This window comes from Papio anubis, chromosome 7, assembly GCF_008728515.1.
Source record: "Papio anubis isolate 15944 chromosome 7, Panubis1.0, whole genome shotgun sequence".
NCBI lineage: Eukaryota > Metazoa > Chordata > Mammalia > Primates > Cercopithecidae > Papio > Papio anubis.
The window spans coordinates 1,197,222-1,221,957 of NC_044982.1; the positions used below are offsets into that span (position 1 = coordinate 1,197,222).

The window sequence follows — 24,736 nt, forward strand, 5'->3', positions numbered from 1 at the left end:
TCTACCCACCAGGTGCCGGCAGCCCCTGTGGAAGGCAGAATGCCCCTCCCACAGATACTTGTGCACAAATCCCCAGAACCTTGGGGCAGGCTGGGTTAAGTGGGTTAAGTGGCAGGTTAGGAAGGGCGCTAACCAGTTCACCCGAAAGCAAGCAGGCGACCCTGGATCTTCCGGGTGGGCCCAGCGTCTCCACAAGGGTGTTTCAGGGTGCAGGAGGGAGGCAGAGGAGAGGTGGGCAGAGAAGGGCAGGGCAGAGAGGGGCACTGCCGCTCCAAAGGAGACCAGAACTACCAGTCAAGGAATGTGGGCAGCTTCTTGAGGCTGGAAAAATCAGGGAAACAGAGTCTCCCCTGGCGCCTCCAGAAGGAACAGAACTCTGCCAACCCCTCATTCTGAGCCCAAAGATACCCATTTTGAACTTCTATAAAACTTAGCTAATAAATTAGTGTTGTTTTAAAACACTCAAAGCCAGGCACCAGTGGAACACTCCTATAGCCGCAGCTACTCAGGAGACTGAGGCAAGATGATTGCTTGGGTCGAGGAGTTCAAGACCAGCCTGGGCAACATACCATGACTGTTTCTCTACAAAAACTTTAAAAAAAAAAAAAAGCCGGGTGTGGTTGGATGCGCCTGCAGTCCCAGCTACCCAGGAGGCCAAGGTGGGGGGATCACTTGAGTCCAATAGTTCAAGACCAGCCTAGGCAACATAGAAGCCTGCCCCCCCGCCCCCACCACCACCAAAAAAAAGAAAAACCAAAACCTACTGAATTTGTGGCAATTTTTATGGCAGCTACAGAAAACTAGTACACAAATCCCAGTTGTGACAACCCAGGCAGTCTCCAGGCACTGCCTCTGTCCTGGCACCACCTCTGTTGGAGAGGCCTGTGCGTCTCAGTGCCAATACCCTGCTGCCGGCTGGCCCTGTGGCCACCTTACCCACCAGGAGGTCGGCTCTGGGCCTCAGCCTGAAGGAGGCCAGGGTTTTGCCTCTGCTGCCACCATGGGGGAGGCGCTCTGTAGGGAGACCTCATGGAGCAGAGAGGGCAACCATCCCAGCATCGCCAGCGTCCTGGACCACCACCCTCTGACTGCCGCCTCAGGAGACACCCAAACGAGGGCAGGAGAGCTGGCGGGATGAGCCCAGCCCATCCCCAAGTCACAGTCATAACGAGGGGTCCTTCAAAGCCACCCAGGAACAGAGGACTGCCCAGCTCGCCATCCCCATGGCAACTGCTTACCTGTCAGCTCCGCTCTGCCCTGTTTACACCTCGGGATGCAGGGCTCACCTGCATCTTCCTGCCTGGCATGGAGCTGGGCCCATAGGACCCCATTCCCCACATCATCGTCAGGGACCTCAGAGGGGGTGGGTCATTATGGCCCCAATGCCCTGCCCAAAACTCACCACACCCTTAAGGACACCTGCTCTAGCCCCTGGAGGATCTGCCCTCCACCCACCTACCCTAGGGCTCCTGAGAAATGCAGAGGATCCCTAGGGTGCACCAAATGACATTCAGAGGACTTGGGAGAGAAGGGGGGCACCTGGCTATGTAATCTTGGAAGACTTCCAGAAGGAGGAGGGAACTTCACTGAGTCTTACAGTAAGAAGGGGACACAGGCAGGTGCAGAGGATTCAAGTCGGGCCAGGGATCCAGTGTCAGGGCAGCAGGTGGCTTCTCAGCAGTGGGAAGGGGAGGGGTGGAGGCCAGGGGGGCAGCACAGCTAGCATGTGTGTGTCTGGTGGTCCAGGCCACCGCACAGGTCCAGCTCCTGCCCTCACCTGGGGCCCAGGAGTGATCACCTCCACTTGCCCCAAAGCCTCCTCCACTTAGCCACCTCCACAGAAGCCCAGTCAGGCCCCTAACCGTCAGTCACGGAGTCCAGGGCCCTTTCCCCACCCCCACCCACCCCGGGCTGGGAACCCATGCTCACAGCCCTCCTGCCCCGCCTCCCAATCCAGTCCTCCTGCAACTTAGTATCCCCAAAATGCAGCTGGGACACCACCCTTCCGAGGGCCCTGCAGCCTGGAAACAAGGCAGTCACCCAGTGGACCATGGCCCACAGGCCCCTGCTCCAGCCAACTCTGCAGCTGACAGGTAAGCAGTTGCTCAGACCCCCTGCGTAGGCTACCCCCTTGGCCCTCGGCCACCACCAGCATCGCTGTCCAGAGGCCAGGAGGCAGCTCTGCCTCCAGACAGCCTCTCTCTAAGCTGGGCACCGTATTGGGTCCCTGGGCTTGCTACTCCCCACCACAGCACCCCTGGGATCCCGTGCGCCCTTCTGGGTCTTCAGAGGCAGGACCCAATGTGAGACCCCGCCCTCTGGAGAACTGTCCCTGGCCCATCTCACAGCCTGGTGCAGGCAGGTACCCAGTTCCCCAGACCAGGCCAGCAAAGGAGCTGAGTCTCCAGGCAGCGCCTGCCACTGGGGCCTCCCAGGACACCAGTGCACCTCAGACAGGCCCAGGTACCCCGAGGCCTCCTCTCAGCGGTCCCGAGGGCAAGCTCCTGCTACCCAGGCCTTGCCAGAGCCCCCTCAAACTGACCCGGGGCAGTACTTCCCTCCCCTAGATGGCCTCCGATAGCCCCTAGCCCGGTCTCCAAGGCCTCAGGAGCTGCAGGCTGTCCGGAGCCAGGTTCTGCCTGACCATCATGGGTGGTCGTGATAACCCTGGTGGGGCACAAAGAAGGCGCAGAGGCTGCCCCCACCCTGGGCCCCCAAGGAAAGGCACTGGAAGACACACAATGGGCTGAGTCGGGCTCTTAGGAAGGGGGTGACCTCGAGGCCCGGGCCTCGAAAGTCGCATTATGCCAGAAAGGCGCACTCCGCGCCAGGAAGGCCTGGAAGGCGTTGGTGGACTCGGTGGACCTCAGCGGGTGGGGAAACAGCACGTCCTTGTCCACGTCCTCTGACACCAGCTGGGCTACCATCTGCACGATGTCCTGCGGGCGAGGGTGGGTCAGGGAGCCTTGAGGGGCGGGAAGGGGATAAGGGTGGGGCCCGGGAGCTGCAGGGTAAAGGGCCCAGTTGGACTGAGTCCAGGGAGGCGAGGTGGAGGGGCGGGGCGGGGCGGGGCGGGGCGGGGCTGGGACCCGGCTGGGAGGACCCGCCCCCGCGCACCCTGCAGTGTAGCGGGGCCCCGGCGGCGCCCGGCCTCTCCCGGCCGCCCAGCATGGCCAGCCGCCGGCGCTCGTCGATGCTGACGCTCCAGTGGCGGCCCGGGCGCCTGCGCTCCGGCGGCTCGCACACCTGCGGGGAAAGGGCAGCGGGTCGGCGAGGGCCTCGGCGCCAGCTCTCCTTTGCCGCTCCTACCCAGCACGCGCTGACCCTCAGAGCTGGCTCCCTCAGCGGCCAGGGGGCACTTTCTAAAGCGCCGTCTGCTCAGCCTCCCGCTGCTCCAGCGCCAGCTCCCGGCGCGGGGCCTCAGGCCGTGTGGCCCTCTGTGGCTTTGCACAGTAATCTGTGCCAGGACACCCCCAACCCAGTACGTGCCCGGCTTCATGTACAGCGGGGCTGCCTCTGGACTGCTTAGTCCTCACGGCCGGCCCCCCGCTTGACCGGCAGGAGGACCCCTGGAGCTCGAACACACTGTTGTGTGCCTCAGGAAAGGCAGGACTAAGGCCAGCTCCAGACCGCCCTTCTCCCCAGACCCCTCTGAAATGATCATAAAGAGAGTAAGGGAGAAAATAAAGATGAATCCATAGACAAAAGACCAGCGCCAGTGGAGGAGGGCCCCTGGCAGGGTACAGGAGACTGGAAGGCAGGGACCAGCTGGAGGAGCTGTGGGAGGGCCACAGGGAAAGGTCAGAAACAGGTGGGGTCCCCGGGACAACCCCCATCCCCCAAGAGGGAACTTCCCATGTAGGCTGCAGGAGACGGTTCCTCCAGACTGTGCTCAGCTTGAAGTCCACCATCCTCCAACTCCCTCACCAGAGGGAAGGGGAGAGGGGAGAGAAGGCAGTGCCATGCTAAGAGTGGGATTCATGCAAAATCGAGGTGAATTCTCATTCCTCAAAACACTAAAAACAGAACTGCCACGGGATTCAGCAATTCTGCTTTGGGGTATATACCCAAAAGAGCTGAAAGCAGGAAGGCGAACAGATGTGTGCACTCCGACGGGGAATGTTCACAGCAGTGGTCATTATTCACAACAGCGAAAATGTGGAAGGAATCCAGGTTTCCACAATGGATGAATGGATAAACAAAATGTGGCAGATCCAGAAATGGAATATTATTAAGCCTTAAAAAGTAAAAAGGGGCCAGGCGTGGTGGCTCATGCCTGTAATCCCAGCACTTTGGGAGGCCGAGACAGGAGGATCACGAGGTCAGGAGACCGAGACCATCCTGGCTAACACGGTGAAACCCCATCTCTACTAAAAATACAAAAAATTAGCCGGGCGTGGTGGCGGGCGCCTGTAGTCCCAGCTACTCGGGAGGCTGAGGCAGGAGAATGGCGTGAACCCAGGAGGCGGAGCTTGCAGTGAGCCAAGATCGCGCCATCGCACTCCAGCCTGGGCGACAGAGCGAGACGTCTCAAAAAAAAAAAAAAAAAGTAAAAAGGCCAGCCGGGTGCGGTGGCTCATGCCTGTAATCCCAGCACTTTAGGAGGCCGAGACAGGCAGATCACCTGAGGTCAGGAGTTCAAGACCAGCCTGACCAACATGGAGAAACCCCGTCTCTACTAAAAATACAAAATTAGCCAGGCGTGGTGGCACATGCCTGTAATCTCAGCTACTCAAGAGGCTAAGGCAGGATAATCGCTTGAACCCGGGAGGTGGAGGTTGCACTGAGCCGAGATCATGCCATTGCACTTCAGTCTGGGCAACAAGAGCGAAACTCCGTCTCAAACAAACAAAGACAGGTAAGGAGGCTGGACGTGATGGTTCACATCTGTAATCCCAGCAGTTTGGGAGCCCAAGGCAGGAGGATTGCTTGAGGTCAGGAATTCTAAACCAGCCTGTGAGACCCCATCTCTACAAAAGAAAAATTAAAAAATTAGCCAAATTCAGTGGCACATGCCTGTAGTCCTAGCTACTGGGAGGCTGAGGCAGAGATCGCCTGAGCCAGGAGGTTGAGGCTGCAGTGAGCTGTGGTTTTGCCACTGCACTCCAGCCTGGGTGACAGAGTAAGACTCTGAAAAAAAAAAAAAAAAAAGAAAAAAAGAAAGAGAAAGAAAGAAAAGGAAAGAAGGAAGGAGAAAGAGAGAATGAAAGAATGAACGAAAGAAAGAAAGGAAGGGAGAAAGAAAATGTAAGGAAATTCTGGCTGGGCACAGTAGCTGTAATCCAAGCACTTCAGGAGGCTGAGGAGGGACAATCGCTCAATCCCCTTGAACTCCCCAGGAGTTCAAGGCCACAGTGAGCTAGGATTGCACTACTGCACTCCAGCCTGGGCGACAGTGCAAGACTCTGTCTCAAAAAAAAAAAAAAAAAAAAGTCTTAATAGTCCAGGGCACCACCACACAGCAGCGCTGCAAGCCAGAAGGTAATGGACAATGCCTCAAAATCCTGAAAGAAAATTATTTCCCACCTTGTATCTCACCCAACCAAGGTGTCATTCAAGCATACAGGCAGAATAAAGATATTTTCACATCTTTAGAGTCTTCGAAACTTTCACATCCTCTGAACCCTTTTAGAGGAAGCTGCTGGATGTACTCCACCAAAACAAAGGACTAACCAGGGAGAGTAAGCCGGGGCCCAGGAAACAAGGGGCCCTGTAGACAGGAGGCAGATGGATTGTGGGGGAGTCTAGAAGGGAGAGGGAGTAGGGAAGCCTGCTCAGTGGCCCTGCCAGCTGGGCTCGTTGCTGGCAGTCCAGGGCTCCAGGAAGGCCACTGCCAAGGAGAAAACGCAGCTCCAGACGACCCAATGTGCAGGGGTCTGTGAGAGCAGAGTCCTAGATTTGTTGGAAGGTTTAGGAAAGAATAATCAGTTCATAGAAAATGGAGGAGAGAGGAGGAGGAGGGGGGCGGGTACACAACGATTTCCTCCAGGGAACACCAAAAGCAGCACAAAGGAAACACGGCCACCCCACGGTCACGATGCCACATGGTCACTGTAAAGCTAACAGTGGAACTGGGTTTCTGCTGAGTAGACAGAATGCTGGTGAGAGGATGGGGAAGGGGCGCTACACCCTTCGTCTCTGCAGTGGGGCATGGACAGAATGCAAGACAGAGGAATGAAAAGGAGGCAGTGCGGCCGGGTGTGGTGGCTCACGCCTGTAATCCCAGCATTTTGGGAGGCCAGGCTGGCGGATCACTTGAGGTCAGGAGTTCGAGACCAGCCTGGCCTACATGGTGAAACCCCGTGTCTACTAAAAATACAAAAATAAGCCCAGCATGGTGGCGTGCACCCATAATCCCAGCTACTTGGGAAGCTGAGGCAGGAGAATCGCTTGAATCCAGGAGGTGGAGGTTGCAGTGAGCCAAGATCACGCCATTGCACTCCAGCCTAGGCGACGGAGCGAGATTGTCTCAAAAACAAAAAACAAACAAAAAAACACAAAAATCAGCTGGGTGTGGTGGTGGGTACCTGTAGTCCCAGCTACTTGGGAGGCTGAGACAGGAGAATCACTTGAACCCCGGAGGCGGAGGTTGCAGTGAGCCAAAATTGCACCACTGCACTCCAGCCTGGCGATACAGTGAGACTCTGTCGAAAGGAAAGGAAAGGAAAAAGGAAAAAGGAAAAAGGAAAGGAAAGGAGAGGAGAGGAGGCAGCATACCAGCAAAAGTGCACTTCTCACCTCAGCATGCAGGGACGTCTGCAAGGCTGAGTGTGGCTTTGGGGACTGCTGTTCTAAATATGTATGTTTTAACAAAAGTAACTTAAAATTAACAAAAATTAAGATTTAAGTAATGAGTAATACAACAGACACAGGAGAACATGTACAGAACTCTTTAACCCACAGAGAATCCATGTTCTTCCCAAACACACTCAACATGCACATGAGTTGGCCACAAACAAAACAGACCAATGCAGACAGAGCCCCAAAACAGATAGATCCCCATGCAGACAGACCTCCGTAACACAGACCTCAACGCAGACCCACAGATATACCCCAATGCAGACAGATCCCCGTAACACAGACCCCCATGCAGACAGATCCCCATAACAGATAGACCCCCATGCAGACAGACCTCCATAACAGACCCCCACGCAGACAGACCCCCATAACACAGACAGACCCCCACGCAGACAGACTCCCATAACACAGACAGACCCTCATGCAGACAGACTCCCATAACATAGGGTTCTGCAACTACAAAGTGACACAATTAGAAATTAATAGCAAAAGGATAACAAAACACTCCTGTTGACACGGACATTCCAAACCACCTTCTAATTAACTCCCAAGTGAAAAAGAAAATCAAGACTGAAATACCAATTTATTTAGAAACAAACAATGGCAGAGTGCAGTGGCTCTCGTCTATAATCCCAATGCTTTGGGAGGCCTAGGCAGAAGGATGGCTTGACCTCAGCAGAGTTCGACACTAGCCTGGGCAACATAGGGAGACCTCATCTCTACAAAAAATCATTAGCTGGGCATGGTGACGTGCACCTACAGTCCCAGCTATTTGGGAGGCTGAGATGGGAGGATCACTTGAGGCTAGGGGTTCGAGGCTGCAGTGAGCCGTGATAGTGCCGCACACTGCACTGTAGCCTAGGCAACACAGTGAGATCCTATCTCTAAAAAAATTTAAGAAATTGGCTGGGCATGGTGGCTCACGCCTGTAATCCCAGCACTTTGGGAGGCCAAGGTGGATGAATTGCCTGAGCTCAGGAGTTTGACACCAGCCTGGGCAACATGATGAAACCCCATGCCTACTAACATATAAAATATGAGCCAGGCATGGCTGGGCACAGTGGCTCACGCCTGTAATCCCAGCACTTTGGGAGGCCGAGGCAGGTGGATCACGAGGTCAGGAGATCGAGACCATCCTGGCTAACATGGTGAAACCCCGTCTCTACTAAAAATACAAAAAATTAGCCGGGCATGGTGGTGGGCGCCTGTAGTCCCAGCTACTCGGGAGGCTGAGGCAGGAGAATGGCGTGAACCCGGGAGGCAGAGCTTGCAGTGAGACAACATGGCGCCACTGCACTCCAGTCTGGGCGACAGAGCGAGGCTCTGTCCAGAGTGGCGTGCACCTGTAATCCCAGCTACTCAGGAGGCTGAGACAGGAGCATTGCTTGAACCCAGGAGGTGGAGGCTGCAGTGAGCCAAGATTGTGCCACTGCACTCCAGCCTGGGCGACAGAGTGAGACTGTCTCAAAAAAAAAAAATTTGTTTTAAAGAAATTAGCCAGATGTGGTGGCTGAGAAATGAACAGTGAAAGCAGGACACACCAAAACATGAGGTATGGTCAAAGCTGTGCTCTGAGAAACTAGAGCTTTAAACACATCTTTAGAAAAAGGTCCCCAAACCATAACCGTGCAAGTTATTTGAAAAGACAGAAAAAGAACAGCAAAACAAATGGTCTGAAAGCTTAAAGGTGAAATTAGGAAAGATTAATGAATAAATTAAAATTAAACAGTGAATAATGATCACAGTGGGTTCTCTGAAAAACCAATAAAAGACTCACTCTTTCCTTACATCCTCACCAACTCCACATAGATCCACCTTTATACAATTTTTGCCAACTTCTTCACTGTTTCATGTTTTGCTTTATTTATTTATTTATTTAATTTTTGGAACTGCGAGTATGGAGACCTCATTCTTTCTTTTTTTCCTTTTTTTTTTTTTTTTTTTTTGATACAGGGTCTTGTTCTGCCTCCTGAGCAGCTGGGAGTCTACAGTGGCACACCACCCTGCCTAATTTTTATTTTTTGCAGAGATAGAGTTTCACTATGCTGTCCAGACTAGTCTTGAACTCCTGGCCTTAAGTGATCCTCCTGCCTTGGCCTCCTGAAGTGTTGTTGGGATTACAATGGTGAACCACTGTGCCTGGCCCACTTTTCTATTCAATTTTAAAAATAGTTTCCTCATTGCTTTCAAGCATCTCTTTATGGATTCTGGTTGGTAAACATTTGAATGTTATAAATATTACAACTATTTTCTTCCAGACTGTCGTTTAACATTTTTATGTTTTTGATTGCACAGAATGTTTAAAAACTCTGCAGTTAGATTTGTCAGGCTTTTCCTTCAAGGATTTTGTGTTTGGCCTACGAAAGGCGTTTATCACTTCCAGATCCTAAATATCCTCTCATATACTCTCAGTGCTTACATGGTTTGGGTTTAATGCTTTTTGTGTGTGCATTTTTTTGAGAGATGGAGCCGCAGTCTACCATCTTCTAACTATACACCCAGTCACCCCGATAGCACTTATTGAAAGGTCTGTTTCTCACTACTCTGAAATGCCATGCTCAACACAAATTAAATCCCCACATTGATGCACACGCCGGTTTCCAGGCTACTTGTCCAGGCAGTGGTGTCTCTGCCACCCTCTGCCACAGGGCCACACAGTTTTAGTTGCGGGATCTGGTGTCGACAAGCCAGGCCTTGCTCTTATTTTCCAAAATTGTTGCATGGTTCCTTTTCCAAGTAAACATTTTAAAACATCTTTATTTTTTCAAATTATACTTTAATGAATATTAGCAATATCTTGTTTACTTCTGCATGCTTTTGAACTCTGAACAAAGCCACATGGCATGAATAATTTTGTCACCTTTTTGCCTCTTTCACTCAGGAATAGGTCTGAGACTCACACTCACGGCTGCATGCAACAGGCATCCACACAACCACATCCCCAAATCCGAGGTAAGTTTGCTGTTTGACAGAAAAATGCAATGTGAACTGATACACAGCTGTATGGTGTCCATCTTCACCATGCAGTTGGAATATTCCTGTGCTTACCCCTGCACATGTTCACAGCGCTACCGCTGACTTTGGTTGTTTTCAGCCCACTCTGACAGTGTCTGTTTTTTAACTGGAACACTTAGTCCACTTTCATTGACTGAATTAAATGACACGCCGGCGATTCTATCTGCCACCGTATCTCTTTCTGTTCTTCTGCTGTAAACAGTGAGGGCAGGCAAACTTATCTAAGTCCAAAGTTGACAAGCAACTCCATCTTTTTCTTTTTTTTTTTTTTTGGGGGGGGGGGTCAAGGTCTGGCTCTGTCGCCCAGGCTGGAGTGCAGTGGTGCAATCTCAGCTCACTGCAGTTTCTGCCTCACAGGCTCAAGTCATCCTCCTGCCTCAGCCTCCCAAGTAGCTGGGACTAAAGGTACATGCCACCATGCCTGGCTAACTTTTTGTATTTTTCTGTAGAGATGGGGTTTTGGCATGTTGCCAGGCTGGGCTCAAGCAATCCTCCCACCTTGACCTCCCAAAGTACTGGGATTACAGGTGTGAGCCACCATGGCCCACCCCCATCCTCTTCTCAAACAGAGGAACTTAGAACACCTCAGTTCCACTCACAGGCACCATCCTGACTTTATGCCATTGCAGGTACATATATTGATTGCATCCTTGTTTTTCTGTCCATGAGTGACATCCAGTGACTGTCAGTTTCAGTTTACTCACGCACTTCCTGCTTCCTCTCATGCTTTATCCATTTCAGACGTTCTGCGATCACTTTCATGATGCTTTGAGATCATTTCTTCAGAACTGAGGTGAGAGTGTGCCGGGGGCAAATTCTCTCTTTTATCATTTAAAAACTTTATTTAGCCTTTTTCGTATAAACCATTTTTGCTAGGCCTAATATTCAAGGCTGAGCATGGCTTCCCCTGAGAATAGGCACACTACTGCTCTACCGTGACGAGCTCCCGTGGCTCCTTTGAAGGTTCTGTCTTCCCGCTCGAATTGCTTCTGAGGTTTTTGTCTCTGGCATTCTGCAATTTCACTATTATGCTTCTCAGTACATAATCTTTTAAAGCCTATAGACTAAATGACTGCCTGTGAGAGCTATCCTCCAAGATGGCATCCGATGATTCTCACCTCCTGCTATTCATGCCCTTGTGTCATCCCTTCTCACATTAAATAGGATCACCAGTGTATCCAAAAAGGACACTGTAGAAGTGTGACTTCCTAGGTTAAGTTATGGAAGTCATTGCGGCTTCCAGCTCACTCTCTCTCCAAGTGCTCTCTCTCTCTCCAAGCACTCACTCTGGGGGAAGCCAGCCACCGTACTGAGGATACTGAAGCTGTCCTATGGGGAGATGCACGTGGTGAGGAGCTGAGCCTCCTGCCAGCCCCTATCATGGACTTGCCAGTCACGTGAGTGAGCTGCCGTGGAAGCAGTCTCCAGCCTTCCTCAAACTTTGAGATGACTGAAGCGTTGGCTGCTATCTCAACTATAAGCTCCCGAGAGATCTCAAACCAAAGCCACAGCTAAGCAGCTCCCAAATTTCTAACCTACAGAAACTAAGATAAAAATAGTTACTGTTTTAAGTTGCTAAGCTCTGGGGAAATTTGTCATGCAGCAATGGATAACTAATACATGGCCAAAGGCTGGCTATGGTGGCTCATGCCTGCGATCCCAGCTCTTTGGAAGGCCAGGAGTTAGAGACCAGCCTAGGTAACATAGTGAGACCCTGTCTCTAATCTTTTTTAAAAAGTAAACTAGTAATACATTTCCAGAATCACCATATACATTTAAAATGAAATTTTCAAGATTCATGAAGTCTGTTTTTTTAAAAAACACTGAATTGTTTTTCAGAAGCCTGACACGTTTAAAATGTTAAATCTTGCTGGGTGCAAAGGCTCATGCCTGTAATCTTAACACTTTGGAACACATGGAAGATCACATGAGCCCAGTTCAAGACCAAACCAGGCAACACAGTAAGACTCCGTCTCTACAAAAAATTTTTAAAAATTAGCTAGGCATGGTGGCACGCCACTGTGGTCCCAGCTACTTGGGAGGCTGAGGTGGGAGGATAGCTTGAGTCCAGGAGGTCCAGGCTGTAGTGAGCTGATATTAGAGAAACAGGAGTCTAGGAGAGCCAGGATAACGTCACTTTATGTTCAACTCCATCTTGAGACTAATAGAGCACATTCCTTGCAGGTTACAACCATGGCCCTAAGATGTTTACAGCTAAGGAAGCAGCTTGGTAATGCCTACAAGGACAAACTCCTATAAAAGGAAGTTTAGATGTCCCAATACCCACAATAATATATGCTTTCCAGATAATTATAGTTATAGTTATGCTTTAATGTACTTGCACACTAAAATGTCAAATCCTTTTTAAATCAATAGAATAATAAATCGTTATGCTGTCAGCTCACCCACACCTAGGCACAGCTTAGTTTAGTCTTTACATAGATAAAACCTCGATTAAAGAAAAACTTAAAGCAGGTCTGTTCCTCTGCTTGCTTGTTGAGGATGCCCTGCTCTGCAATGGAGCGGCTTTCGATAAATAATCTCTTCTCACTGCACTCTGCAGCTCGCCTCAAATTCTTTCCTGCATGAGATCCAAAAACCCTCTTGGGGTCTGGATGGAGACCCTTTTTCCAGTAACGCTGTGATCATGCCACTGTACTCCAGCCTGGTGACAGAGCAAGACCCTGTACACCTGTGAAATCTGCCCATCCAGTATGATAAAAAATTTCCATGAGGAGCTCTACATGCTATTCAGTAACATTTTAAAGTGTTCTTCATAAAGGAATTGAAAAATAACAGGTTTATTTCTAAGAACTTCATGGCTCCTGTTGCTACATTGAATGGTATCCTTTGTTTCCATTCCATTTTCTAGTTGTTTTTACTGTGTTGAAAAGTTGTGAATGGTGATCACATATCCAAACTCCCTCTTTTATCCATACTCATGTTTCTTAAATTGGATTTTCCAAGTAGGTAACATATTAGCTGCAAACAGTGATTTTCATCTTTTTAGATATTTATACAACATCTCATTTTCTTGATTTATTGTACAGGCTTCGATTTCCAGAATACTGTTTATTTACTTTTTTGAGACGGAGTCTCCCTCTGTCGTCCAGGCTGGAGTGCAGTGGTGGAATCTCGGCTCACTGCAACCTCCAACTCCCAGGTTCAAGCAATTCTCCTGCCTCAGCCTCCCAAGTAGCTGGGATTACAGGCACCCACCACCATGCCCAGCTCATTTTTGTATTTTTAGTAGAGACAGGGTTTCACCACATTGGCCAGGATAGTCTCCAACTCCTGACCTCAGGTGATCCGTCCACCTTGGCCTCCCGAAGTGCTGGGATTACAGGCGTGAGCCACCGCACCTGGCGATTTTTTTTAACGTCACAGTGGTATCATGCATCCATCTGCTTGCAGCTAAAATACTTCCACTGGTGGTCACTGCAAGCTCTTGAGAGCTCCCCTCCGTCAGGCTACAGGGATGTCCATCTCTTCCCACCTTATCCAGAACCTACAGGTTTCTATACTTCTTTTGTTCTTAAGGAAAGATACTGGAATTTATTAGTATTACTTTTCAACATCTATTGAGATAATCACGTGATTTTCCACCGGTTGTTAATGAACTTTATTTATAGATTTCAAAATTTCTTTGTCCTTGGGTTACAATCTTCTTTTATTTACAATTTCATTGATTCCATATACATTCATTGAGCACCTACTATGTGTCAGGCACTGTCCTAAGCACTGGGACAGAGCTGAGAAGAGACACGTGCCTGCTCTCCTGGCAGGTGGAAGTGTGCAAGACCCATCCTTATGGCTATGAAACTCAGCATTTCAGGTGCTGCTGGATTTGATCCAGTATTTACTCAGGATTTTTCAGTATATGCCCACAGGTAGACTGGCATATTGCCTTCTCTTTTTCCTTCTCTCCCTCTGCTCTCTTCTGGTACTGGTATTGGGTGATACCAGCTCCATACCAGAAGTGGCTCTGGGCAGGTGAAGCTTCACCAATGAGGATGACTGATTTCTTGTTTGGGAGTGCCCACCTGTAAAGTCATCTGGGCACCCACATTTTTTAGGGAAAATTCCCTGTCCCCAAACTAAAAACCTGCCAGTCAGCAGAGATGCACCCATGCCCCTTTCCATCCTTGGCCAACAAACTCATTCTTCCACTGCTCGCCGGCCCTCGGAGGCCTTCAGCCCACTCTCCTGCCTCCCAGCCTTGTCCTCAACCACCATAACCCATAGCCACCAGTCTATCTCTTGGAACTACAAATACAGCCTGGCTGCCCCTGCCCAAGAGCCACCGGGTCCCTGTGTCCTTGCAGGATGTGGGTCCAATACACACTCCTCCTGCACCCACATCCCTACCCCTTCAGACACAGTGCCCTGTCCCCAGCCCTGTGCAGGACAGAAGCCTCACAGCCCCTGGACCTCCTCTTGAGCAGCCCTCACTAGACAGGTGACCTATGTGTGTTTATAGCCTGGACTGCCTGTCATGAGATGTTTGCCTCCCAAAAGCCACTGCGTCTGCTGGTTTGGTCACCCCACTCCCCAGCACTTGACACCGTCATAGGGGTCTTGAAGGCATTTGGGCCTGAAGGACATGACTGAGAGGGTACAAAGGGACCTCAGTGGGCAGCCCTAGGAACACACGCAGACACGCCTGTGTGCATGGCTCAATGAGCTCCCCACACTGAACTGGCCGCATGACCAGCGCCAGCTGCCAAAGTATTGCCAGTGCCCAGAAGCCCCTGCACCCATCTTGCCACAGCCTGGAGCCATCTCTGAGCCTGGCTTTGAACCTTCCAAAAGTGGAACCACACAAGTGGGGTTCTGGCTTCCTCTGCCCTCAGAGAACATCCTGGGGCTCAACAGCTACATTCTATCAATCTCACTACTGGGCCTGGCACAAGCCTGCAGCTCACTGTCCAGCAACAGAGAGACCAGGAGATGCTTCTGGTTTGAGGAGTCACAAGCAAAGCCTCTCCCAATATTTTGTTTTTGTCAAATTCTCCTGACAGCTGACCCACCTGGTTGGGAGGACGCCACCCCTGCTGGGGACCTTGCTTTCCCTCCCGCTTCTTGCCACCTTCAGCCTGGGGTGGGGGGCACTGGGCAGGGCTGAGGGAAGTGTGTTGCCTTGCCTCCTTCCTGGCCTTAGAAGAGCTCTCTACAGAGCCCAGCAGAGGCCAGTGGCCCACGGTTCTGGAGGCAAGAGGGATGCAGGTCCACCTTGGTGCTCGTCCAGGGCCATGGGGGAAGACAGCCTCCTGAGTTCAACCGTCTGTTTCTCATCAGTCCCCACTCAGCCCTCCCCTGAGGCTGCCCATCATGGCCAGCCTGGAGTTTCCAGGGAGAGCGGCCTCAGGTGGGCTGGGGACAGGAGGGTGGCCTTGGCCAGGGTTTCCTGCTTACCCAGTCCTGAGTCTGCAGTCCCTGCTGAGCGCTGCTCTGGGTACTGGGCTGGCCCCAGGATGCTGTCGGGCCCAGTGGGGGTCGCCTGTGCTCTTGGGAGAAGTGCGACTCCAGCTTCTTCCCCTGAGGGGACAGCTTCCTGCTGTCCATCTCTAGCCCTAGTAGGCTGCTTGTCCACACCTCTGAGATCTGGGGGAACGAGCAGCATGAGGTGGGGTGGAGCCCAAGGCCACCCATGTGCCCACCAATACCTGAGTCCCTGGGGGCAGATGGTGGCAGTGTCAGGGTCTGCGAGGGTCACCTTCCAGTCAATGGCCAGGCATCACCCACCCCACTGCGGGGAGTGGATCCCCTCAGCTCCCGCCGCAGCTCTTCACACCGGCCTCCCAAACTGTCCCCTGCCGACTCCACCCCGGGAGCCCGGTCACCCTTCGGCAGCCTCCCGCACGGACGCCACGCCTCTGCCAGCCCCCTCAAACGGTTCCAGGGGCATCAGTCCTCAGCCAGCACTGTGGGCACGCTCTCAAGGAAAGGCCCAGAGCTCTTGCCACCGCCCTGCTCCCGACCCTGAGACCTCCCCTCTACACAGCCCAGGCCTCACCCCAGGCCCAGCCCCGAGCCCTTACGTGCCCGCCCTCTCCGAGGGGGTGGGTCTGCGCGGCCGAGGTCTGCGGAGAGACGGGGGAGGAGGGCTCAGGAGGACACAAGCTGGAGGCCGGGGGCACTCTGGGGTTCGGCGGGGGGCGGGGCACACGGGAACGGCGGTCAGAGGTCGGGGGTACGCGGGCGTCCGAAGATAGAAGGAGGAGCAGGCCCGCCGCAGATGGAGGGGCCACAGGGTAACCGGTGAGGTCCACCGCAGGTGGAGAAGGCCCAAGGGGCCGGCACCCCTCCCGGAACTTCCGCTACGACCGGCCCCGCCCCCGCCGGTTCCGCTTCCGGTCTGCGCTGCGCCTGCGTTCTGGTCTCAGTTGCGGCGGGTAGGGGGTGGGGGCAGCCTCGAGGTCCCCGGCGCATAAGCGGGTCTATCGCAGCTACCGCCCTGCGGGCTCTTCCTGGCGTCAGCCTCCGGGATCTCCTGAAGCACAGACCTGAACTTGGGGTTTGTCGGCCCGAGCCCCTTTCGGACCTGCGTCCTTCCCAAGGCGCGATACCGCTTCGCCTCGGGCCACTTCCGCGCGCGGGGCCGCAGGGCTGTGGCGGGGCGGACCTAGGACAGGGTGCGTGGGCGGGAGGGAGGCGCTGCTCCGCCGCGTGCCCCCAAGGGGTGGACGGCCGAGAGAATCACACTGCAGGCGGGGCCGGCCCCTCCAGGTTTATTAGTGTTGCATCAGCACCTTAAAATTGTCCACACGGTCACGTACGTGACATTAGAATCCGTTCCCCAAAAAGCTATTTACATTAATCCCGGGTTTCATTAAAAAAAAAGAAAAACTAGCAACACATACATCCTAGAAACCAAACAATGCACAATGAACCGCATGGGGGTCTGCAGAAACTACAGTGGTGCCTCTTTGGCCCGCAGGGTCAGACTCCAGAGGTGCCCAGCAAGCCCAGCTCTCAGTCCCCTGCAGGCCGCACACCCGCGGACGACAGGACAGGTCTCGGGGAGAGGGCGGCTCAGGAACAGGAGTGGGTCTGGCAGCCTGGCCCTCGGAAGAAGCGGCCTGGTCATTTTCATGAGGAATTCATTCCCGGAGGAAGGCGAGAGGCACTCAGGTCTTTCCATCTGGGAATGAGGACGGTGTGGCAAGGCTGCCAGTCCCCTGCAGAGACACCCCCAGCTCCCATCCAGGGGCCCTCTCCTGCCCCAGCTCTGGCCGAGGCACTGAACCAGGACACTGGCCTGCGTGCCCAGAGAGAGTGACCAAGGGGACCAACATGGAAGAGGAAGGCAGCAGGCCAGATTGCAGGGCGGGACTGGCCCACAACTGGTCTGGGCAAGGGTGGGGTCTGTCTACGTAATAGTGGACAGTGGCCACAGGCCTGAGGGGCGCCTCTGTGGTGACTGATTAACCTTTGAGACTGATGGGGCTGAGCCTAGCTCTGCAAGGGGTGGCCTCCTGTCCTGCTGTCCTGTGAGGCCAGTCCACGGCCAAGGTCTGGGGGGTGTGCACACCTCACACACCCCCCCCCCCCCCCGCCCTTACCGCACTGGGTGTCAGATGGCTTTGGTTTCTAGTTGTCCTTGGTGGGACAGAGTGCTCCTCCATGCACCCTCAGAACAGCTCTGTGAGGTAGGCAGGGGAAACGCGACCATCCTGTGTAACCAGTGGGAAAACCGAGGCACAGAGGGCTGGCACAGCCCAGGTCTTGTCTGCCCAACCTCTCTGGTCCTGGGCATGGTGGGGGGGATGGGCCGTGGGGCTCTTGGGTGCAGGGCAGACCCACAGGCCAGCAGCAGGCACAGGGAGTGCCACCAGAACCCCCACCTGCTGGATGGAGACTCTGCCCATGCTCTCCCCTTTCGTGGGTTAAGGATGGAGCTGTGGAGCCAGGCGGGGAGGTTGTAGGGTAGGGAGGAGGGCTCCAGGAAAGGGGCTGCCCACAGCCATGTTGCACTAGGCAGCCTCTGGCCCCTTCCTCTAAAACCTACTCCGAGGCCAGAAAGCCACAGCAAGGATGTTTCCGCCTTCATCTCCCTACTGAGTGTGACCTTTGGGAAAGAAACTGCAAAAGCAGGCAGGATGTGGTGACTCATGCCTGTAATTCCAGCACTTTGGGAGGCCGAGGTGGGCGGATCACTTGAGGTCAGGAGTTCGAGACCATCCTCGCCAACATGGCAAAACCCCGTCTCTACTAAAAATACAAAAAATTAGCCGGGCATGGTGGTGGGCGCCTGTAATCCCAGCTGCTCAGGAGGCTGAGGCAGGAGAATTGCTTGAACCTGGGAGGTGGAGGTCATGAGTGAGCTGAGATCATGCCACTGCACTCCAGCCTGGGCAATAGAGCAAGACCCCGTCTCAAAAAAAAAAAAAAAAAGAAACTGGAAAAGCAGAAAAACAGATGCTCTGCAGCCCAGTGCGGGGGCGGCTGGAACGAGATGGTCAGGGTCCCACCTCTTTGAGTGTTGCCGGGGTCAGAGGCCATCAGCCAGGGGCCCACACCCTCACCCTAGACCCCTCTTAGGGCAAAGCCTGAAGCCAGGATTCAATGGGAGGCCTTCCTACCCCTCCCCGACCCTGGGGTGTGCCCCAGGGTCCTGGTCCCAGGTGAACCTGGAGGCCCTGGTGTGGAAGGGCTCTGGTTGGGAGGGGCTGGGGCTCTGCCGCAGCCCTGCACACAGGCTACCTCTGAGGCCTGAACCCCGGGGCCTGAGGCTGCACCCCAGGTCACATCCTGGCCCTTCGCCACAACAAAAGCACCCTGTTCAGCCACCTTGGGGGGGGTGGCCAGGAAGAGCAGGGGGTCACAAATAAGAAATATGGGCCATCTCTCAGGCCAGCAAGGGTAGAGACCCCTCCAGCCCAGGCTCGAGGCCCACCCTGCCCTGCGTTTACCAGCTTTCTGAGCATAGCCTTGTGCAGTGCTCCATCTTATGAAACCAGGCCAAGAGCCCCCAGTGGCGACTAGGGTCCCTGGGAGGGCCCCAGCTTCCCCAGCTCCTATGGAGACCCCAGAGTGCAGGCTTGCTGGGGAGAAGCAAGACTGATGGGGCAGGTGTTGAGGTCAGGGAGGCCCCTCTCCTGCTGTGTGGAGGACATGGAACCCACACACAACACGGGACCCAGCGCTCTCTGAGGGCTGTGGCCTGGAGAGCCTCCCAGGCCCTGCACAGGGTACCTGGCTGCACCCACGACTCCAGAGTGCCAGCCCCTCTGGTCAGACCATCCTGTTGGAATCTTCATAGGCCACAGTGTTGCAGCAAGTGACACAAACACACCTGGACGCCTGCCCCACATTCACCAAAACCTGAATCTCAACCCAAATACCCACATGGCTGGCCTCAGATGTACCCACTGGGGTGGAGTGGGAGGAAGCAGCCCCCACCTCAGGCCAACACCAGCAGCATCTCACTGTGTAAGAAGCTGGGCTCTGGAACATTTTCTGGGGCCGCCTGGGGCTGTGGAGGCCCCTGTGCTTGCTAAGTTTGGGACAGGGACTACACACGGAAACCTCACGGTGTTTCAAGAACAGCCTAAGAGTGGGGAAGGTGTGAGGCGGGGTGGGGCAGGGGCTGGGGAAGTGGGGGCAGGCTCTGCTGGCTCTGCCCAGCCCCAGGGGGACTTCAGAAGACCAACATGTTTGGCAGCTACATTAGAACATGTATTTAAAAGCATTAAAAATATCTGCTGCTATAAAACCTCCGCCGCAGGCAGGAGTTTATTGGGAACCACGAGTGTGCGGTGCTGCGGGCATCTCTCAGGCGGGCAGGACGGCCCCCCAGGCTTAACTCAGGACACCCCCAACGGGACTGAGCAGCCCCATGGCCCCTCGGCCTGAGGCCACTGAGCTCCGCCTGCCCCAGGCTCCCTGAGGAAGCAGAGTCCTGACTTTCCGGAAGAACAGGACACGGAGGCTCTGGGTGGCTCCTGAGACCAGAGCACGCCTTCTGCGATCCGCAGCTCAGCACCGTCCTTCTGGCCTCCCAGCCCCGGGCCGAACGTTGGGGTTAATAAGCAGAGCAGTTATTCGGCTCCTGGCAGGAGCTCCCCCGTTAGTTTCCAGGTTGTGAGCACATTCATACTTAAGACTGTTTCTCTTTGTGTTTTAAGGGTCTGTCTCTGTAGTAAACTGAAATGTTAACAGAAATGCAGCTGGGCCCCTCCTAGCGTGGGGCGGGAGGTGGGCCTCTCGGTGGGTGGGGCTAGAAGGTGGCCTTGGAGTGTCCGAAGATGCAGATGGGGAAGTGCTTCACGTGCGAGGACCACTGCGCGGCCAGCTGGAAGAACTTGACGTCGCTGCACTCCACCCCGTCGATGAGGACTGTGGGAGAGGGCTGCCTGACCGCCTGCCCGCCTGCCCACCCTGTCCACCTGCCTGCCTGGCCCACCAGGCTGGGTAGCAGCCAGGGGTACAGGATGAGAAGGAGCCCCATGCTGGAGGGCACCAACACTTTCCTCAGGGACTCGGGGGCTCCAGGGTCACGCTGGCTCCTGAGGGACGCCGTTCCTGCCCCTGCCCTTCCACACCTCAGAGCCCTGGGGGGTGAGGAGGGCAGCACTTCCCCCAGGGCTGCCTGCAGGTGGGAGGAACAGACCCCACCGCCTCCTGCCAGGCGCTGCTTGTCCACATCCATCTCCACCTGCACAGGTGGGGAGAAGACACTGGGAGCCCCCTTAAAACAGAGACCCCTGTGGGGAGACAGGGCCATGCTGACCTGGAGGTCATCTGACCCGTGCTCAAAAAGAGGAAGGCCTCCCAGAGCTGTTTCTGAAACAGGTACTTGCAGAGTAACTCCAAAATGCTTTTAAATTACAAGTCACTATTTTTAGGCTGGGTGTGGTGGCTCACACCTGTAATCCCAGCACTTTGGGAGGCAGAGGCAGGCGGATCACCTCAGGTCAGGAGTTCAAGACCTGCCTGGCCAACACGGTGAAACCTCATCTCTACTAAAAATACAAACAATTAGCCGGGTGCAGTGGCGTGCACCTGTACTCCCAGCTACTTGGGGGGCTCAGGCAGGAGAACTGCTTGAACCTAGGAGGCGGAGAGTGCAGTGAGCCAAGATTGCACCATTGCACTCCAGCCTGGGTAACGAGCAAAACTCCGTCTCAAAAAAAAAAAAAAAACAAAAAAACAAGTCATTATTTTTAAAAAGCAAAAAGGGTTGAAAAATTCTTTCTCAGCATTTGGAAAGCTGTCATCTTCACTGAGGGCTTCATGGAATGTGCGTGTCACAGCAAGACGCCGCAGCTCCTATGGTGGACTCCAAAGCAGCCCTGCTATGCTCTCGCCTACGTCCCACTTTACAGACCCCGGGGCCCGTGGCGCTCACCCCGCAGCATGTTCTGCTGCTGCCTGGCAGTGCAGATGAGCCGGCTGATGCCCTCGATGCACTGGCTCTTGGACTCCACATCTTTGTCCTTCGCTTTCTTGGGCAGAAACATCACTGGGAGGAGAAAAGAGGCCCCTGCTGTCATCTCGCTGCTCCTTCAGGGCCAGGGCTGGGGGTACGTGTCGGGGAGGCACTGGGGGCTCAGCTGGTCACGGCCCCACTCACCTAGGAAACCTGCCTTCCACGGTGACCGAGGAGTTGCTCTCCTGCCCGCCCAGCTGGCCTCTGCCTGAGGCCCTGGTCAGAAGCGCCTGACCCTCATTGCCTTCAGGGTTTAGGTTCCCTAACCCCACCCGCCCCTGCCTGCGCACGTGGGCTGCCCGAGGCCAGCCAGGAGGCTGCCATCCCTGTTGACTGCGAGCTGCCCGCTCCCGCTGAGCCGCCCTTCTGTGCCATGTGGCCGTATAGCCTGTCCCACCTCACCCTTCTTGTTCTTCTCCTTGGTGACCACGGTCATGGACATGGTGGGCGTGGCCGCAGCCTCGCCGCTGCTGGGCAGCCTGCTGACCTGGAGGGACCGGAAAGTGCACTTGAGCGTGTTTTTGGTGACAGGCAGGTCCTTCTTCTCGGCGTCCCTCTTCCTGTCCGCGGGCTGTGCTGCTGTCCAGTAGTCCACCTGCAGCCCCATCAGCTCGGCGCCGACACCCTGGCTGGGAAAGGCAGAGGGAGGCGCTCACACCTGCATCCTTCGGCCTAGTGATGGGGACATCACTGTCCCTGTGACAGGCCAGGAGGTGACAGCCAGCACCTGTGCCAACTTGCCAGCAGAGGAGGGTGCTTGGAGCATGCTCTGTGGAGCTGTTCACATGCCCAGTCACCCCCAGAAGGGTCCTGCATAAATCACAGGGAGCCATCCTGTGTAGATTACAGGGAGCCTGGCGACAGGAGAGCCCAGGCCTGGGGGGCCCGTCCACCCACTCTCCTGGCGACAGGAGAGCCCCGGCCTGGGGGGCCCGTCCACCCACTCTCCTGGCGGCAGGAGGCCACCCACTCTCCAAGCTGTCCCTTGGAGTCTTGAGGGCCTATGTGAACCAGCTCCCTCGGGCGCAGCCTGGAAGGAGCCAGCGGTTGGAAACACAGAGGCAGGGGGTCGGGGTCTGCTGGTGTGAGCCCTGCACGCAGCACCAGCACCATGCCTGGCCTTGGGGCCTACACCCTCTATGGCTTAGTTACACTTGAGTAACGTCTGCTTCAGAGAGACCCACGCGGGCTGGCGGGGCCTCAGCACAGCTGTCAAAGCTGACCCCATGAGGACCGCCTAGAGACTCTCGTCTCTTGCGCCTTCTGCCCTCAGCTTGTTTTTAAAAGCCCCAATGTGTGCAGAGCTGAGAGACAGCCCAGCACAACGCCCATGTTTATTCACTGTGTGGGAGTTTCTGTCCCCTAGAGGTCCTGCCCCCAACCCCTGATCTGTGGCAGGAGGTGGCCAGAGAGGCCCCAGCCGTCCTGCAGAGCCCCTCCGTCTGCGTGGCCGACAGGCCAGGTGCCCTGGGAGGTGGATGTGACGTGGGGGAGGATGACTGAATCAGGCAGCACGTGGTGGGGCGGGCAAGTGAAACGTGCTGAGCTGCGCGGTGCCTTTACCTGGGGGAGGACAGGCCTCCGCTCACCGACGGGGAGGAGGGCGGAGTGGGTGAGGCCTCCTTGGCCGCAGGAGATGTGGATGGTGGGGTGGAGGAGAGTGCGCCAGAGCCCGAGGGGGCTGCGTCGTCCGAGTCGCCTTTGGGGAGGAGTCATAGGGCAGGCTGAGCCCACCTGTTGCTCTGCCCAGGTGGCACCAGGCCCTCTGGAGCCGGATGTGGCCAGAAGGCCAGGCAGACCCTAGGGGTGGGCAGGGCGGGAGTCCCCAGTGGCCTGTGTGAGACAGGAGGGTCTCGGATTCTCCTCCGTTTTTGGAAGACGGCCCTGCCAGCCTTGATGTGGGGCTTCATGACAGCAGTCCCCGGAGGATGAACCCCCCACAGAGCAGAAGCACCACAGCAAGACTGGAACGTGGCAGCTCTCAGGCCCTGAAGGGTTGGTCTGGTCTGCAGGACCAGAGTGACTGTGCTCCCGCGGCCCACCCACAGGCCATTCACAAGGCCTCAGGGTGGGATGGTGTTACCTGATGTGGCGGAGGATGGCTCCACAATTCCAACCTTCACAACCTAGAAAACAACAGGCACTGGCTGGTGAAAGCCGTGGGGTTCAGCTAGCCCACTGCCTTCCCAGCGGGGCTCCTGCCTCCCCACCATGGCCACCACTCCCATGATGCAGGAGCAGCCACGTGGGGACAGACAGTGCTCAGGGTGCGTGGCCTCAGCAGGAGGGACTGCTCTCTCCCAAAGGCGGCCCTCGGGGCAGCTGCAAACCACGTGTCCAGTAAGACCAGTATGCTGGTGAAAGGGACCCTGGCAGACCAATGGGGATAGGCCCCGGGCCTGCCACGCCCTGCATAGCAGCCATGAGCCACAAGTGGTTGTGTAGATTTACCGTGAATCCCAGTGACTCAGTGGGATTGCATGGGAAGGCCTGTGTGCCCGAGCATGGCATACTCTTGTCACCAGAGAAAGCTCCTTGGGCAGCCGCTGTTCAAGATGAACTCCACCCTCCTAGAGGGCCAGCCATCACCCTAGAGCCCTCAGCAAACCCAACCACTGCACGATGCACGGAAAGGCCTCTGTTCCACCAGTGGGGAAACTGAGCCCAGAGACCCTTCCCTGCCCGGGCAACCCGTCTGCCAGGTCCTGTGGGTCTGTCTCATGGCAGACACCTGGTGGGAGGGAGGCCACACAACAGGATGAAAAGATGGGCAGGGAATAGGCTGTGGAGACCCAGGGCTGGCAGGGAGATGGCCTGGCTGGCAGAAGCAGCCCTAACCCTGGGCAGGGCAGGAACTGAAACCCACACACTGCAGGCCACAGACCCAGAGTGCACACTGGGAAGCTCCCGGGGCCTTGGCTTCCTAGAGGACAGAGGCACCCTCTCCAACCCGGGCAGGGTCTCTCCTCTCGAGACGCTGGGTGTTCCTGAGGTCTTGCCCCACCGAACCGTCTCTGCTTCCGTGGATCAGCCCCCAAGGCAGAGCTGGGGGGAGCCAACAACCTCTGGCTCCACACCCAACTCCGGTAGGGAAGGAAGCGAGCTTTGAGAGAGGCCAGATGGGAAGGCAAATCCCCAGCTCATATCTGTGGGAAGGTTCTGGAATATATGAAGTCCATCCTCAAATGTTCTGACTATAAAAGACAAGTTGGCGGGTATGTGGTTTCCCATCACATCAAGCTGGCTAGTACTCACCCCGACAAAGGGAATGAACTTTTGGGAGGACTCTTCGTCAGGGCTAAGAGCAAGGAAACAGACAGTTAAGCTCTCCTCAGGGCACAGCCCCGCCTGTTGGGCACAGCTCCCTCTTGGCCTGAGAACCTGGCGCAGCCCCAGGGCCACGACCCTGCCCCAGTCGGCCCTGCCCAGTGTGTCCCAGCCCCACCCATCCCAAACCACTGCCAGCCCTGGCCTGACCCCCAGGACCAA

At 55.2% G+C, this 24,736-nt stretch overlaps 2 protein-coding genes and 1 pseudogene across 7 annotated transcripts in view; all 3 read right to left on the reverse strand.

The window, feature by feature from the left end:
• Positions 1-764: 764 nt before the first annotated feature.
• On the reverse strand, positions 765-16,432 carry TEX22 (testis expressed 22). 2 transcript variants are annotated; one of them, XM_009212396.4, is made up of 4 exons: positions 15,855-16,432; positions 15,229-15,417; positions 3,118-3,246; positions 765-2,939 (listed from the first exon to the last, which is right to left on the reverse strand). In XM_009212396.4, exons 2-4 carry the CDS (start codon positions 15,376-15,378, stop codon positions 2,760-2,762), a joined length of 459 nt encoding a protein of 152 aa, XP_009210660.2. In that variant the 5' UTR covers positions 15,379-15,417; positions 15,855-16,432; the 3' UTR covers positions 765-2,759. The 2 variants fall into 2 exon arrangements, with proteins under 2 accessions (XP_009210660.2, XP_017817085.1); XM_017961596.3 differs by lacking the exon at positions 15,855-16,432 and having other exon boundaries at positions 15,229-15,848.
• A 2,128-nt stretch (positions 16,433-18,560) lies between these two features.
• LOC108587006 lies at positions 18,561-19,158 on the reverse strand (annotated as a pseudogene). Its single transcript, XR_001905153.3, has one exon. The product of XR_001905153.3 is annotated as an uncharacterized LOC108587006 (transcript).
• Positions 19,159-19,472: 314 nt separating this feature from the next.
• PACS2 (phosphofurin acidic cluster sorting protein 2) overlaps positions 19,473-24,736 on the reverse strand; it is an 81,814-nt gene continuing 76,550 nt past the window's right edge. For all 4 annotated transcript variants that reach the window (XM_003902346.4, XM_009212394.3, XM_009212393.3 and 1 more), the window contains 6 exons: positions 24,503-24,545; positions 23,331-23,373; positions 22,811-22,946; positions 21,650-21,876; positions 21,167-21,280; positions 19,473-20,154 (listed from right to left, as the gene is read on the reverse strand). In XM_003902346.4, coding sequence (XP_003902395.2) covers positions 20,036-20,154; positions 21,167-21,280; positions 21,650-21,876; positions 22,811-22,946; positions 23,331-23,373; positions 24,503-24,545 — 682 coding nt within the window. In that variant the 3' untranslated portion in view covers positions 19,473-20,035. The remainder of the gene's footprint in view (positions 20,155-21,166; positions 21,281-21,649; positions 21,877-22,810; positions 22,947-23,330; positions 23,374-24,502; positions 24,546-24,736) is intronic.